At 35.0% G+C, this 14,519-nt stretch overlaps 1 protein-coding gene across 3 annotated transcripts in view; it reads right to left on the bottom strand.

The window, feature by feature from the left end:
- Gls (glutaminase) overlaps positions 1-14,519 on the bottom strand; it is a 72,361-nt gene that overhangs the window by 17,644 nt on the left and 40,198 nt on the right. For 2 of the 3 annotated variants that reach the window (XM_052749426.1, XM_052749428.1), the window contains 2 exons: positions 12,643-12,774; positions 11,496-11,588 (listed from right to left, as the gene is read on the bottom strand). In XM_052749426.1, coding sequence (XP_052605386.1) covers positions 11,496-11,588; positions 12,643-12,774 — 225 coding nt within the window. Of the gene's footprint in view, positions 1-8,024; positions 10,507-11,495; positions 11,589-12,642; positions 12,775-14,519 lie in introns of those variants that run through there. The other variant, XM_052749427.1, reaches the window with a different exon arrangement.

Here is a 14,519-nt window from a genome sequence, read left to right as displayed (position 1 = left end):
ATTTCTTCCCCTCTCCCAAGATGTGCTTCTGTGGTGTTCTTAGGAAGGGCATCAGCTGTATTCCCATTGCTCATCCTAGACATGGCAATGACCTTGAAGTCACACTCTTCTCACTCACTGGATGCTAAGCTTATTCTCACATGTATCTCAAGAACACTATCCTTAGGTCCTTAAGGTGGCCTGTAAGACCCTGCATAAATGTTTCCCAAACTATCCTGAGAAATATCTGTGGTAGAAGATCTGGAGTGCAAAGTAAAATTTTACATTCTTTACTGCAGCACTGTTTACAAGAGGAAAAATAGGAAACCTACCTAGGTTCCTACTGATAAACAGATAAGAAAAATATGGAATATACAGAGTATTTATGCAGTCATAAATCACACCATTTGTGGAAAAATGGGTGGAACTGTAGATCATGTTATGTAAAATAAACCAGACACACAAAGACATGTTTTTGTTTTCCATGCTCAATCAACCATATATAAGACAGGTGAGAAAATAAATCCTGGGGACTGGAGAGCTGGCTCAAAGCACTTCTTGTTCTTGCAGAGGACACGGTGGCTTACAACTGTCCATATTTCAGTTTGAGGAATCCAATGCCCTCTTCTGACCTCTGCTAACAACAGGCACACATGTGGTGCACACAGAGATGCAACAAAATATTCATACACACAAAAAACTAAATGTTTTTTAAAATAAAAAAATATACTGGCTGGATGAAGTCAGTAAATGGGTAGGTAACACAATAATGCCAAGGTTAATTTATACAGACTGAAACTATTCCATCAAATTCAAATAGCCAAAAAGATTTAACTAAACATGTGCTATAAAAAAGTGAAAATAGGGCTGGAGAGATGGCTCAGCGGTTAAGAACACTGACTTAGGTCTTCCAGAGTACCTGAGTTCAATTCCCAGCAACCACATGGTGGCTCACAACCACCTATAATGAGATCTGGTGCCCTCTTCTGGCTTGCAGGGACCCATGCAGGCACAATACTGTATACATAATAAATAAATAAAAATAAAAAAAAAACAAAAAAAGTGAAAATAAATAAAAAATAGTAAAATGCTGAGTGATAATAACCTTTTCCCTTTAGTTCTTCATAGAAAAGCTTTAAAAGGCTATGCATGTTCATTATATATAGGGGACATAATTTTGGACATCAGCAGGGGAAAATACATATAGATTATGTATATGTATTATATGTATGTATATTATATGTATATATGCATGCATGTATTTGCACTACCAGAAGTGAAGAGGAGGAAACACAAAACAAGTAAGATTCCTGTTACTGAGCAAGGACTAAAACCTTTTGGAAGCTATGTAAAATACAGACTGAGAACCCTGAAATGGAGACCCAGAAAACCACATTTCTTATAATCACACAAGCAGGAAAAAAATTCCTAAGAGGACCTAACTACTTAACCACTCTGGAACTACATTTATCTACCACAAAGGCAACACCAGAAACAGAGCAAGTTATAGCGGGCACACTGACAGGAACTTGACAAATGGCAACCAGGGCCAATTCTCCCAGGATATCCCCTAAATGTAGTACTCCATCAGACTCCAGGACAGTGCATTCCGGTGTGATCTTGCTCCTAACCACCCACCCCACCCTGTACAGTCAAATCAAGCAATTGCACAAGGACAACTAGAATGGATGTTGGTGAAGAGGGAAATTTCACCTGTCACTGATTCATCGTAGTTTTGATTCAGTGCAGAAGCTAAGCTTACTCTCGGAATCATATCCAGAACAGACGCGAATTCTACTTTGAGCCCTAAGAGATCAGAGTTGGTGAAAATTTTAAATAAATTACATTAGACTGAGAAGACAGTTCAGAGGCAGACGAATTTTAAAAACTTTCTAAAATACTTTGTTCAGAAATAAACAACTTTTAGTGTTAACACTTGCTGTAGTGAACACAAACACGTATCCAAGCAATGGGAAACATGCACATCTACAGCCTAAAGAATGATTTAAGTAGCAGCCTGGGGCTTCATCATCCATTTTGAATAGGAGTGTTCTGCTTTGGAACAGACACCTGATAGTTCCAGGTCATGTCTCATGATGTCGAAAACTTTCCAAAGCTTCCCATCACACTTAGGTAAGAGGATCTTTGGAGTTTGCATGTTTTGTTTTTTTTTTTTTTTGAGTGAATGCATTATATATATATATATAAATAAATAAAAATCACAGAATCCTGGAAACATGGCTTGTAAGTGCCTCTTACATGATTAAGCTGTAGTAAAATTAACTTACAGAAAACCATAAAGTTTCTTTAAATTCTTGGTCTACAAAGGCGTTCTGAAAGTATCAGCCCTTTGATTCTCAGGGAATATTCTCATGTTCATGGTGATTTATGAACCACAAGAGGACAAAGCATGGTTAGTGGTCAAGAATGAGCTGCTTTCCTGATGCTACACTCCTAGAGCGGTGTGAACCTAGGCAGTTTAAGAATCTACAGATAATAAAATACCTCATGTTATGTACCTGCCTCAAGGTTTCCATGAGGGTAAGAATAGTTCTCAGCACATGCCATTCACTGGTGGGTGACCCCACAGTAAGCACAACATATGTTAGCTATCACAATGATCCTAGAAGTGAATGTAAACACAGTCTCTGCTAGTGTTTCACATATGCCTTAATGCTAGAGTTAATTTAATTGTCAACATAAAAAAAAAAAAAACAAAGACACAATGTACAGAAAACGTGATCATTTAAGCTAGCAAAATAGACTGCCTGAATAAACCTGGGCTACACGTGTTCAGGCCCAAACCTTTCGAGGACTAATTCCAGGAAAATTAGCTCCTATCTGTACAACTACGGCTCTTGTGATGGAGGTCTTGAGCACTGCACACAGACATGGATAAGGCATTTCTCCCCATTTTAAATTGTACCAAATTTAGGTACACGTGGTCATTTCAAACTTTAATTAGACTACACGTGAGGCTGGAGTGAGCTCAGGTTAAGGGAGTTCGCAGCACCTACATCAGATGGCTCCCAACTGCCTGTGACTCTGCTCCAGGGGAAATCTTAAAACATCAGGCTCCTGCATTCATGTGTATATATATCCAGCCCCTAATATTTTAAAAGTAAAAATGAAAAAATTTTAGAAATGAGAAATAAAATATGGTATCTCTTCATGAAACCAGCCTTACTCTGACTGGGATAAGAAAACTTCAGTCACAGAACTAGTAAACACGTTTCAAAAAATATTAAAATAGTGGTTGTGGAGCAGAATGAAATATTAAGGTATTTTTAAAGAAAACAAAACATGCCTGTGGTGGATCATCCTGGACAGCCCACGCAAACACTAAAACTACCTAGCAATTGCAAGCATTCTGGAGAAGATCCAAATGCTTAGCCCATCTGTAACAGTGGTGGCTGGCAAAACTTTGCAAAGCAAATATTACAGAAAAAAGTCCTCTACTCTGGGCCCCCAAACACACACCAGGTGACCTCAGTTCCAACAGTCATCTCAAACAATTTAATTCATTTTTATTTAAACTGTAATTTATGTGCACAGACATGAACCCAAGATGCATATACTGAATATGTAAAATAATAAAGACTAAATTATACTATGCTGAATAAAAGAAGTTTGGGCTTTATATTTCATGTATGTTTTCTTAAAAGATTAAAAAGAAAATGGAGAGAAGTAGAAAGAAAGCATATGAGCAACATGGTAATTTAACAATGAAAACCCCTTCAGGGATAACCATGATAAAATTTAAGAAACATTTCATATTCTGCCAGAAGCAAAGTATGATATGAAAAGACTAAAAATAAACAGGAATACTTAGAAGTAATCCATGTTGGACTTTTCAGTCAGTATTTTTAATTTGAGTAATAAGAAGAAAGAACAGCAGGCTGGCCATAGAATTCAATTAACTAACGTATGCCATGGTTTTTTACACATTACTAATCTCACTTAAGAAAGAAAGCTTAAGACTTAGATTGTATGCTGTCCCGTACACACCGCACAGTAATGATCTGTGAACAGGTACATACAGAACACTGAAGACTTAACTGCAAACTACAGATTGAGATTTTAATTTCACAATGGAATAGTTCCACCACGATTATTTATACATGAATATTGATATTAATATTCCAGCTTCCTAATTTTGGTATGTAGGCAAGCAGGATTTAGGAGTAAAGCTTAATCTTCAAAGCTGAGGTTCGTGTATCTGTACATTTGTAGGGAGAAGAGTGAACTAGGCAAGTTTCAGTTAAGACTTAGAAACAAAACCAGTATCCCTGCACACACACACACACACACACACACACACACACACACACACACACACACACACACACACACACCCTCCCCCCCACAAACTTCTTGGTGCTAGGACTAAACCTAGGATGAGCACACACTTGACCCCGGGCTATACATCCACAAGAACAACACTTTTTGGATGGTTAACTAAGTCTCACATTTTACAAGTCAATAAAATCTTTAGAAAACAAATGCATAACATTTTTCCTCGATAAAAAAATTAAAATTCCTGAAACCACCAAGTGAAAAACTGAAATATGCACTAGAGACAAACACATCAGGAATTTGGTTGCAGCCATTCAGACACAAATAAAATGAGCAGTAGCTTGTTATTTTCTATGTTCCCGGGGAATGCCAAAACCCAAAGAAACACAACTGGTTGCTTCAGCCAACACTACATTGAATTTCAATAATTTTTGTGCATTTTACAATCTTATTCATACTTAACTCCAAAGAAATTTATTTCTAAACCAGTGGTACAACATTTATTTTTAGAGTCACATTTCTGTTACACTTACTTTTTTTTTAGGTTTCAGGGTAATATTTTTATTTTTAGAACTAGGGTATAATTATAACATTCATTCCTAACCTGACTGGTTTTTATTAACTGCACTATTACTTAACAAAGAATACAATTAAGCAGTTTTATTTTTATTTATTTATTTTGGGTTTTTGAGACAGGGTTTCTCTGTGTAACAGCCCTAGTTCTCCTGGAACTTGCTAGCTCTGCAGACCAGGCTAGCCTTGAACTCAGAGATCCACCTCCCTCTGCCTCCCAAGTGCTGGGATTAAAGGTGTGCTCCATCGGCACCCTGCAATTAAGCAGTTTTAATAAATGTCGATGATACAAACAACCTGCCTAGTAACATGCAGTCGAATCATTGCTAATTATGTTCCTCCTTAATAAGTCTGTGCAAACAAAATATGCCACTATCCAACAGACCACCATCACAAACAACTGTAAACAGGGCAAGCAGGGTGCTGGGAGAAAAGCTGGGTGGGAGCCTTCACAATTACATTCAAGACCATCTAGTGATTCTAAACAGGTCAAACAGCACACAAGATCGGAGTAAGTCATAGGATGTCAAAGACTCAGACTCAACTGATTTTCTTTTCTTTTTTTTAAACACAAAGAAAGAAACCCCATTAGCTGTTTATAGAATACAAATATAATTATTATATAACTCCAGAGTATAAAGTATTATTGCAGGGCAGAGAAGTTTCATTATACAAACAAAAATCACCAGAAATGTGATATAAAAGCTAAGATTATTTCAGGTAAAAATTTTTCCTTTCAAAGGCTAAGTCTTTCAAAATATGTAATTTTAATCACCTGTGGTATTGGAATTGAAAGCATTTCAGAAAAGATCAATACTTAAAATGCAGCAATACAATTACTTCAAATATCTACGATCAATCATTTTTGTTCTAAAAGCATTTTCCTATTAAGAAATCTAAGAAACATCAAATTTTGTCAGCTCTATTTTACATTCAATAGTAGTTTCTGATATTTCTTCAAGTGCGACATTTTACAGTATTCACAGTAGTAAACTATTGAATCTGGAGAGAAAAAAAGAACCTTCCATAATACATTTAAATTTCTTCCATTTCTAAGAAATATAAAAAATAATCTTTGAAACTGTACTGCCATTTTAAATGAAACATGAATATTTTTAAATATATGTTCATACATAATTGCACTTACGTGGTGATACTGTGTTCCTCAAAATGTTGTGCACCCTAATAAACTTATCTGGGGTCAGAGAACAGAACAGCCACTAGATACAGAGGCCAGAAAATGGTGTAACACACGCCTTTAATCCTAGCATTCCAGAGGCAGAGATCTATCTGGATCTCTGTGAGTTCAAGGCCACGCTGGAAACAGCCAGGCATGGTAACTAGAGCCTTTAATCCCAGGAAGTAATGGCAGAAGCAGAAAGGTATACAAGGTGTGAAAACCAGGAACTAGGTTGGTTAAGTGCTTAGGCTTTTAACAGCATTTCAGCTGAGATCCATTTGGATGAGGACTCAGAGGCTTCCAGTCTGAGGAAACAGGATCAGCTGAGGAACTGGCAAGGTGAGGAAGCTGTGGCTTGTTCTGTTTCTCCGATGTTCCAGCATTCACCCTAATACCTGGCCCTTGGTTTAATTTTATTAAGACCTTCTAAGATTCGTGCCACACCCTTATCAGAGACCTGACATGTCAGAGAATGGACTAACTGAAGTCCATCTGTTCTAAGTCAACCTAAACTAAACTCTAGACTTCATGAGGTTTGGTAATCAGCTTTTACACTGTGTCTTCAGGGGGCTTTGGCCTCATTGCACAATGCACATGTAAGATTAACAGAAAGTGGGGGAGAATTAAAGGGGGGGGAGTCACATGTAAGTAAACTAATCATAAATCTTTTTTAAAAAGATTTATTATTATTTAATATTCATAAAGCAAATGCTCCTAATATTTACAGTGAACTAAATAAAACCAATCTATAAAGTGAACTGTTCAAGCTGGTAGTAGCATTGCTTACTTTAAACTGAATAATCCTTCTTTATAATAAATGCTGGAAAGTGCTTCAAGTCAACGAACCCACAGGCACTCAAACACTCCTGCTTTCCTGGCCCTGGACTTCCCCAACATGGCTACTTACTCCCTTGGCTGACAGCACTGGGAAAGACTAGGAACAGGAACAAGACAAACCACAAATCTTTAGTCACTATGAACAGTAACAGATTTTGTTAATTTGAGTTCTCTATGGCAAATCCTGGAGTAAGAATACAGTGACTCAATAAATCATATCTAAAAGACTACAGAAAGAACAGCTGGTCATTTTCAGAGTTGGTAATTTAAATAGGTGAACCTAGGAGATGCACACACTCAGTCTATGTCAGCAGTTCTTTCTACTCATGCATGTGTTCCTACGAACTACTACACTGTCCAGATTCTCCTTCCACCTTGCTTTCAATGGGTTAAAAAAAAATGTATCTTTAGCTTAAATAAACATAAACTATTACTCATATCACATGTACCATACCGAAAGTTGTTAACTAGTACTGAAAGTTAGTTTAAAACACCACATATTAATGCTAATTAATGCAAACAAAAGTACTTTCCTTTTCAAAAATTTTAAAATATTTTCAGGGAATCTTTCTAAAATGTGAACAGCAGATCTAGCCAACATGTACCAACAATGAATGCACACAGTATACGTGATTTGGATGATACTTTGAAGCAAATTGTGAATATAAACAAAAGCTCCTAAAGGCAGACTTCTGTATCACAGTTAGCCCACTCTACAAATTCTATTCTATTCTACTGAGGACGACAACTTTCTTCTAAGCAGACACTATGATACACTTTATTGGTTTGGCAATGGTTTTCCCCCTATTATTTAAACAACAAATTAAATTAGTTGCATTCTTCATCAGAAGCAGAAGCAGCCTGCAAATAGAATGAAGTGTTTTTGTCTTTTTAAAAGTGAGTGTGTGTGTGTGTGTGTGTGTGTGTGAAGTCTTTATTTAAATAATTCAAGTACAACCAATGGGAAAATTCCTCCCTACACTACTTCATTAAAAATAAAGACTCAAATGACTTTCTGGTATTTTTAGTTTCCTTTCTAGGCAATCTTCAGAACAGTCAATATCTTCACAAAAGATTTTTTCTAAGTTAAAACCCCAAATTTTTTTTGTTATTTTAAATGTCACCAGTGTTTATATATATAAAAAAAAAAACAATAAAATCAGCTTAAAATAAATTTATTGTACAATACAAAAAGTAGGCATACTGGAAAATAAAGGTACATTAAATATACAAAGCAAATGAAGAAAGCTCAACAACACAAATGTTTTCATCCAAACACTAAGATAAAATGCACAACATTTATGCTAAAAACAAAATATTTTAGGAAGAATATGCATTTCAAATGAAATGTTAATGATGGCAAAAAAAAAACAGGAAAAAGAAAAGAAAAAATACGCTATCATGTAAATGCTTGAATATCAAGAATCAATAATGGCTGGAAAAATTAAACCCAACAATATTGGGTACTTCTCAAAGAACTTTATTTGAAAAGAGATTGAGAATACTGAGGGTTGAGCTACACTGCAAACTGGCAAAGCGTTCCTTTCCTTTTCCGTCAAAGTCTGCACTCATACTCACAATACCTTACTTCTTCTTACACTAACATCTTCCTACAGACACTTCTGATTGCTTGATCCACTTCATATTTAAGTGCGCATTCGAGCATTACCAGAATTATATATAGGAAATGCCACAAACTAATTTTGCAATTTACACAAATATGCACACCATATGAAAATTCCTTCAAGTAGTTATTTTATAAAGTAGAGCCAACTTTGACTAAAACAGCAAATTTTAAGTATAAAGAACGGAGGAAAAAAACTAAAATCTTTTCTTCCAATTAAGGTGTTCAATGACCTGAATCACAAGTGGCCCTGGGTATAACTAAAAGAAATGCTCAATGTCCATAGGAGGAGCAGTGGTGAAGACTTATGAAGCATCCAGTTAGGAAATGCATCTGAACACCAGAGCAACAGAAAAGCCTTTTCTAAAACTCACCATGTAATTATTTAAATACAAAATTTAATACTTAAGTTAGTCCAAGGTTTTTAGGTAGCACTTCTGGGAAGAAACTTTTCTTAATATCATAGCTTCCAACCTCAAAACAGAGCATCAGGATTTTTCTATACCTTGTTACTGTCTGTCAGTGAAGTATTTTTTCCTGCACTGTATTTACATTGACAGAGTCTGCCCCACTGTACATACGCCATAATTCTAAAAAGCTATAAGGCTTTTATTCTCAACCACTTGCCTAAAATTTGCAAGTTTAAAAATGAGTTTGAAAAATAAACTTGAACTTGTGAGAAAAACAAGATACATGGATGAAGGAAGAAATGTAAATAAATCCTACAGAACTTTAGCATCACTTTGCCAAGATTTTAAAAATAATATGTATAATTGCTCTCAATCGGATTAAATGGAACCTATGGTTCTCGTGAAAACAAGTTTTGATTCTCAATATTGCATTTTTAAAACACACAGAAGCATTCAATTTAACAAATATTTTAGTTGCATACTTAATACCTTCAGACTAAATTCATTTCATAAGTATTCTAATGAAAGTTCAAAAAGAACAAAATTTATGAGATGTCATAATTTATCACAAAATTTATCATTAGCACTTATGAAACATAATATTACTGAGAGCTAAAAAAAACCCAAAATTTACAATTCATACTTAAATACAACAAAAAATTACATGAATAATATGAAAATACAATCCATTTTGAAGATATTCACTGTCTCTTTTTCTGAGCAACTAACCATTATAGCTTTTGAACAAGAGAACACGTCATTCTCACACATCTGCAATTCTTTGGCTGCACTGGTTCAGTGAGTGTGAAACACTCTGATTACATCGTGATCTGACAGAACAGAGGAGTTGCAAAACAAAACAAAAACCCAGATATATTTTAACGTCTCTTACAAATTTTAACTAAATTGAAGTACTTAGAGCCAAACTACCACTCTTAACTGGCACATGTGTAAACCAAAGCTAATTTCATAATCTACGGCTCTTTTAAATGAAATCATTTGGATTACTCTGCCTTATTAGTTTTTTACTTAGCATGGAAGTGCTCTTTATTGTCACTACCAATATCCTATCAGGCATAGGACAGGACGTAGAACTGGAAAAGAAATCCAATAATACTTTCAATTTAATATGCAGGTTATAGAACTAAGGACAACGCGGTTATCTGACTATATAGTTAAATTTTAATGTAATTAAAGAAATTGCATTTTTGTAGTTCTAAAAAATAAAGCAAATTTGCTTTATCTGTAAATGCTCTTCTAAAAATTAACAAATCTTTTTATTTCTTTATACAAAGATTACAAGCAAAAAAAAAAAATTTTTTTTTAAAGTTTTTATGGCTCCAGTACCCAAGGTTGATAGCAAATGAAAAACTTGAATAAATACTTAGTTTGGAGGGAAAAAAAGGCCTAAAGCTGTTTCCAAGGTTAAAAGAAGAAACATTTGCAGCTAGAGCCCGCCTCTAGCTCCTCTCCCCCAGACTCTCCATTCTATACACTACAGTTGTAGAGGTGTCCTCACTCGACTCTGGTGACACTTTTTTCCACACTGTGTCTTTTAAAGCAAGTTCTTGCTGGAGACTCTCATAGTCCAATGGTCCAAAGGAATGCTAGTTGTTCAAGCAACATACACAATTTATTAGTGCACTTGAGTGATGAAAGGTCCAAGCTATAAAATGGTATTTTTCAATGAAAGTTATTAAGAGCCATCAATATATTCACCCACCACCATCTGACATCTTGTTACATGTTACTCATGTTGATTGGTAGGAAAGTTTTACACTGTCAGCTTTCCAAAGTTCTCAGGTATTAATCAAAGGTTACTCTGACCGGAACTAACACATTTAAGCTGGCACTTACAAAAATGCACTCAGTATGTATTAAAATTACTACTTTTAAGCACTTTTCTAATGTACTAAGTAATTTTATTCTTCATGTAGAATACAAAGGAATGTTATTAAAATTCAACATCAAGTCCTTTGGTCCAATGAAAAAGAAAATTCAGTCCTGATCGTAACAGTAGCTCTAAAAAAGAAATGCTTATGCATGCGGCCACAAACTGTAACAAACAAGACCTTCAGCGTGCTCAGCAGGAGTACTAGTGCTCTCCCACTGCTTCTATCAACACTGTGTCAGGAAACGTGTTCTGGAAAAAGTGTTTTGTCTTCCGTGGCCTTTTTCTTAGGAAGTTTAAATGTACCTTTCCGTTTACCTATCCATTCACAAAGTAGACAATGAGAATACTTAATTCTAAACACTAACTGACAAATATTAAGAGTAAAAACAAGGCTTTAAAAATTAGATTTACAGTACATAAAATCTTCCACTATCTTATTTTAATGCAATCAATTATAAAACAATTACATAAAGCAGCAGAAGTCGGCACTGCTGCTAAGTTAACCATTTCCAGTTTAAATATCAAAAAATGATTTTAATATACCTATGTACTAGTGCCTGAAAATAAAAATGTCAACATCTTATTTATTTGAAATTGGCATACATGAGACTGCTAACAAACTGAAGTGTGATCTAGGCAGGCGAGGCTACTTCCCCGTCTTAGAGAAAGACATGGAGAAGAATCCAGAAAGGACTGGCTTACCCTCTGATCACCACCTTCTCTCCGAGGATCAAGCTTTTTTGCAAAGTGTCTCAGATTATCATAGTTATGGAAGTTGCACAGAGAAACGAGATCCTGTAAAGAGTGACACAGAGTCCACTTAAGAAATCAGCTTTTCACGGGTTATGTTCATTCACATAAACATTACTATGCAGCCTCACTAGTGTCTCCTAGCAACCACACCGCCAGCTAATCAAACAGCCCAACAGTCAGGAAGAGGAAGGACCCCAGGGTAAGAACTCAACAGTAAGGCTCAGTCACTCAAACTGCCATTTTTAATAGGTCACATGAAGGGCAACTTATGTAAAATACCATAAACTATAAAAATACCATAAAATTTCTCTTAAAAATCACTTGTCCAAAATACAATACCATTCTCTAGATTTGTAAAATATTTAAGTTTGAACAGTAATCTGAATTTTAATTGGGAAGCCCACAAATGTGCAGCACTCAACAGGTGCTCTGGGAAGTAATAAATGAAAATAAACACAAAGCTGAAACATTAGCAAGAATTAGTTGGTAACAAACTACTAAACTAAAAACAAAAAGCACATAATTTTTAAAACTTGTCTTTGTTTTTATTTGCAGTATAAATTGCTTTGATAACTCAATTATTAAAAGAGATTTGAATTTTAATTCTCTATTGCTGAGCTCTTAAAAACTGAAAGTAAATTATTTATAATCTGGGAAATTAAAACACTCAGCAGTTAAGAGTACTGGCTGCTCTTCCAGAGAACCCAGGTTTGATTCCCAGCTCCCACATGGCAGCTTACAACTATCTGTAACTTCAGTTGCAGGGATACGACACCTTCTTCTAGCCTCCAAGGATACCAATTACAGAACATATACATGTAGGCAAAACACCTATACACATTCAATTTTTAATAAAGTAAACATAAAATAAAGAGAATTTTTCTGAAAGAAAATTAAATGGGACCTGTTTTTAGAGGCAATTTGAAGCTTCTGTTCAACCACCTCCAACACAATCTAGTGAACTAGTTCACAGACAGGAAAAGTACCAAGGGGATAAAAACCCTGCACAAAATAGGTCAAAGAGGAAATTCCTGGACACTGGACAGCAGCTTGTATCCCCTCCCCCAACCCTTTTTAACTAAGAAAATTTGCTTACGTGACAGAAGTGAATTCCCTTAACACTGTTGCCCATCTTGTCAAGAGGAGGAGACCAGCACATCATGCCCATGACGTTGGGGACAACTAAAAGAATACCCCCAGCAACTCCGGATTTGGCAGGTAGACCAACCTGAAAATAATTTAATAAAAGGGGCATTCATATAACTATTTTAATAAATAAAAACATTACATTTGAGAACAGTTTCACAATTAGGGCGCATGTAAGGCCAACCTTGACAACCTGAGTTCAATCCCTGAGGTCTACGTGGAGGAGAAAAGGACTGACCCCCAGGTTTTCCTCAGACCTCCACAGGGTAAGGTAAGTTCTCCATTAAAACTACTGTATAGATATGTATCAATATATTCATAATACAGAAAATGAGGTTCAAAAGTGATTGGAATACAGTAGATAGAACACAGGAAAAAAATTCAAAGACATTTTGTAACTTAATGCACTTGAATGAACTCTGGAGCTATGAATGTTATTTTACAGAGCTGTAATCCTAAAAACACACACTGATTCTAAACATAAGTCTTTTCTAAAAAATATTTCATAAATAAAAACTGAGGAATTACATTTTCTTAAGATTTTCTGAAGTATAGTCAGAGAAATAACCAAGGAATAGAGAAATGTTAATACAAATTAATCTCCTTCAAAAAACATGCAAGATGGTTATCACTGTATAATGGTGGAATAATTATAATAAAAACTAGCATTGCCAGAGAAACAGTCATTAGTAGATTACTAAGATTCAGGTATCAAGTGCTTGACAGAAATGTACCACTGCAGCAATCATGCAGAAACTAAACAAAACAAGCAAACGAAACCATGAGATCAGACCTGGGGATTTATAAGAAATACAAGGGAATACAGAACAAGTACAGAGTTCTGAGAAAATATATAGAAATAAATGACTCAATGTTTTCAGGTAAAAACAACAAGTTAAAAAGAGATCGTGAAAAGAAAAAAAAAACCCCAAAACTATTATGAGCCTTATTTACTTTCCAAGTCAAACAAAATGTAGAACTACATAACCACAATTTATAGTACTTTACAAGTAATTTCAATGATTAAGTATTTTTCTATTAAATTTAGTGGTAATGTTAAATGATAACATTAACAGTTTTATATGCAATAGTTAAGTTTTTGTGGTACTACAATGCTGTGTTATGTATTTACAATTACATACTGGAGTATAACAAGATTAAAAAAAGTATGCACACACATGAAACAAGATTGGTCATGTATTCATAATTAACAAAGGTGAATGATGAATAATATGAAATCAATTTCTCTATTGTACTACATATGAAAACTGCAGGGTCTGCAGAATGGCTCAGTATGGTGAAGGAGCTAGTCACTACGTACGATGGCCTGAGTTCAATCCTTGGAACCACAACACACACACAAATATATGAAGACAAATTTCTTTAAATAAATAAATAAATAGAAGTTACAAAAACAATTTTTGGAAGGGCATTATGATGTATTAACATAATAAGATCAAATACCTTCATATTTCACAAGTGCCAAATACACAAAGCTTAAAGAACATTTTTAAACACAGAGAAACTGGTCTCAGAAAAAAAATTTTTTTTTCAAGTTTTATTAGTATATACTTTACTTCTAATCAAAGACTCAGGCCTCGTGTGTGCATTTTCTGAGTTTAAGGACTTCTTGAGGTACAATCTACCATAATGCCAAGCATCAGCAATGAAAACCACAGCGACTAACCTTGTATCATGAAATGCCTTCAGAACAAGAGTGGTTACCTTTTATACATGAAGAGTGACTGAATTCTTAAAGGACATCTCGCATACTATGTAACTGTACTCCTTACTCATTTGTAACCAATTAACCTTGAAAACAAGTGT

This window comes from Peromyscus californicus, unplaced genomic scaffold (genome assembly GCF_007827085.1).
Source record: "Peromyscus californicus insignis strain IS unplaced genomic scaffold, ASM782708v3 Scaffold_21__1_contigs__length_65335640, whole genome shotgun sequence".
NCBI classification, from domain to species: Eukaryota; Metazoa; Chordata; class Mammalia; order Rodentia; family Cricetidae; genus Peromyscus; species Peromyscus californicus.
Note: the sequence above shows the minus strand (reverse complement) of the source record. Positions and strands in the feature narration are given on the sequence as shown.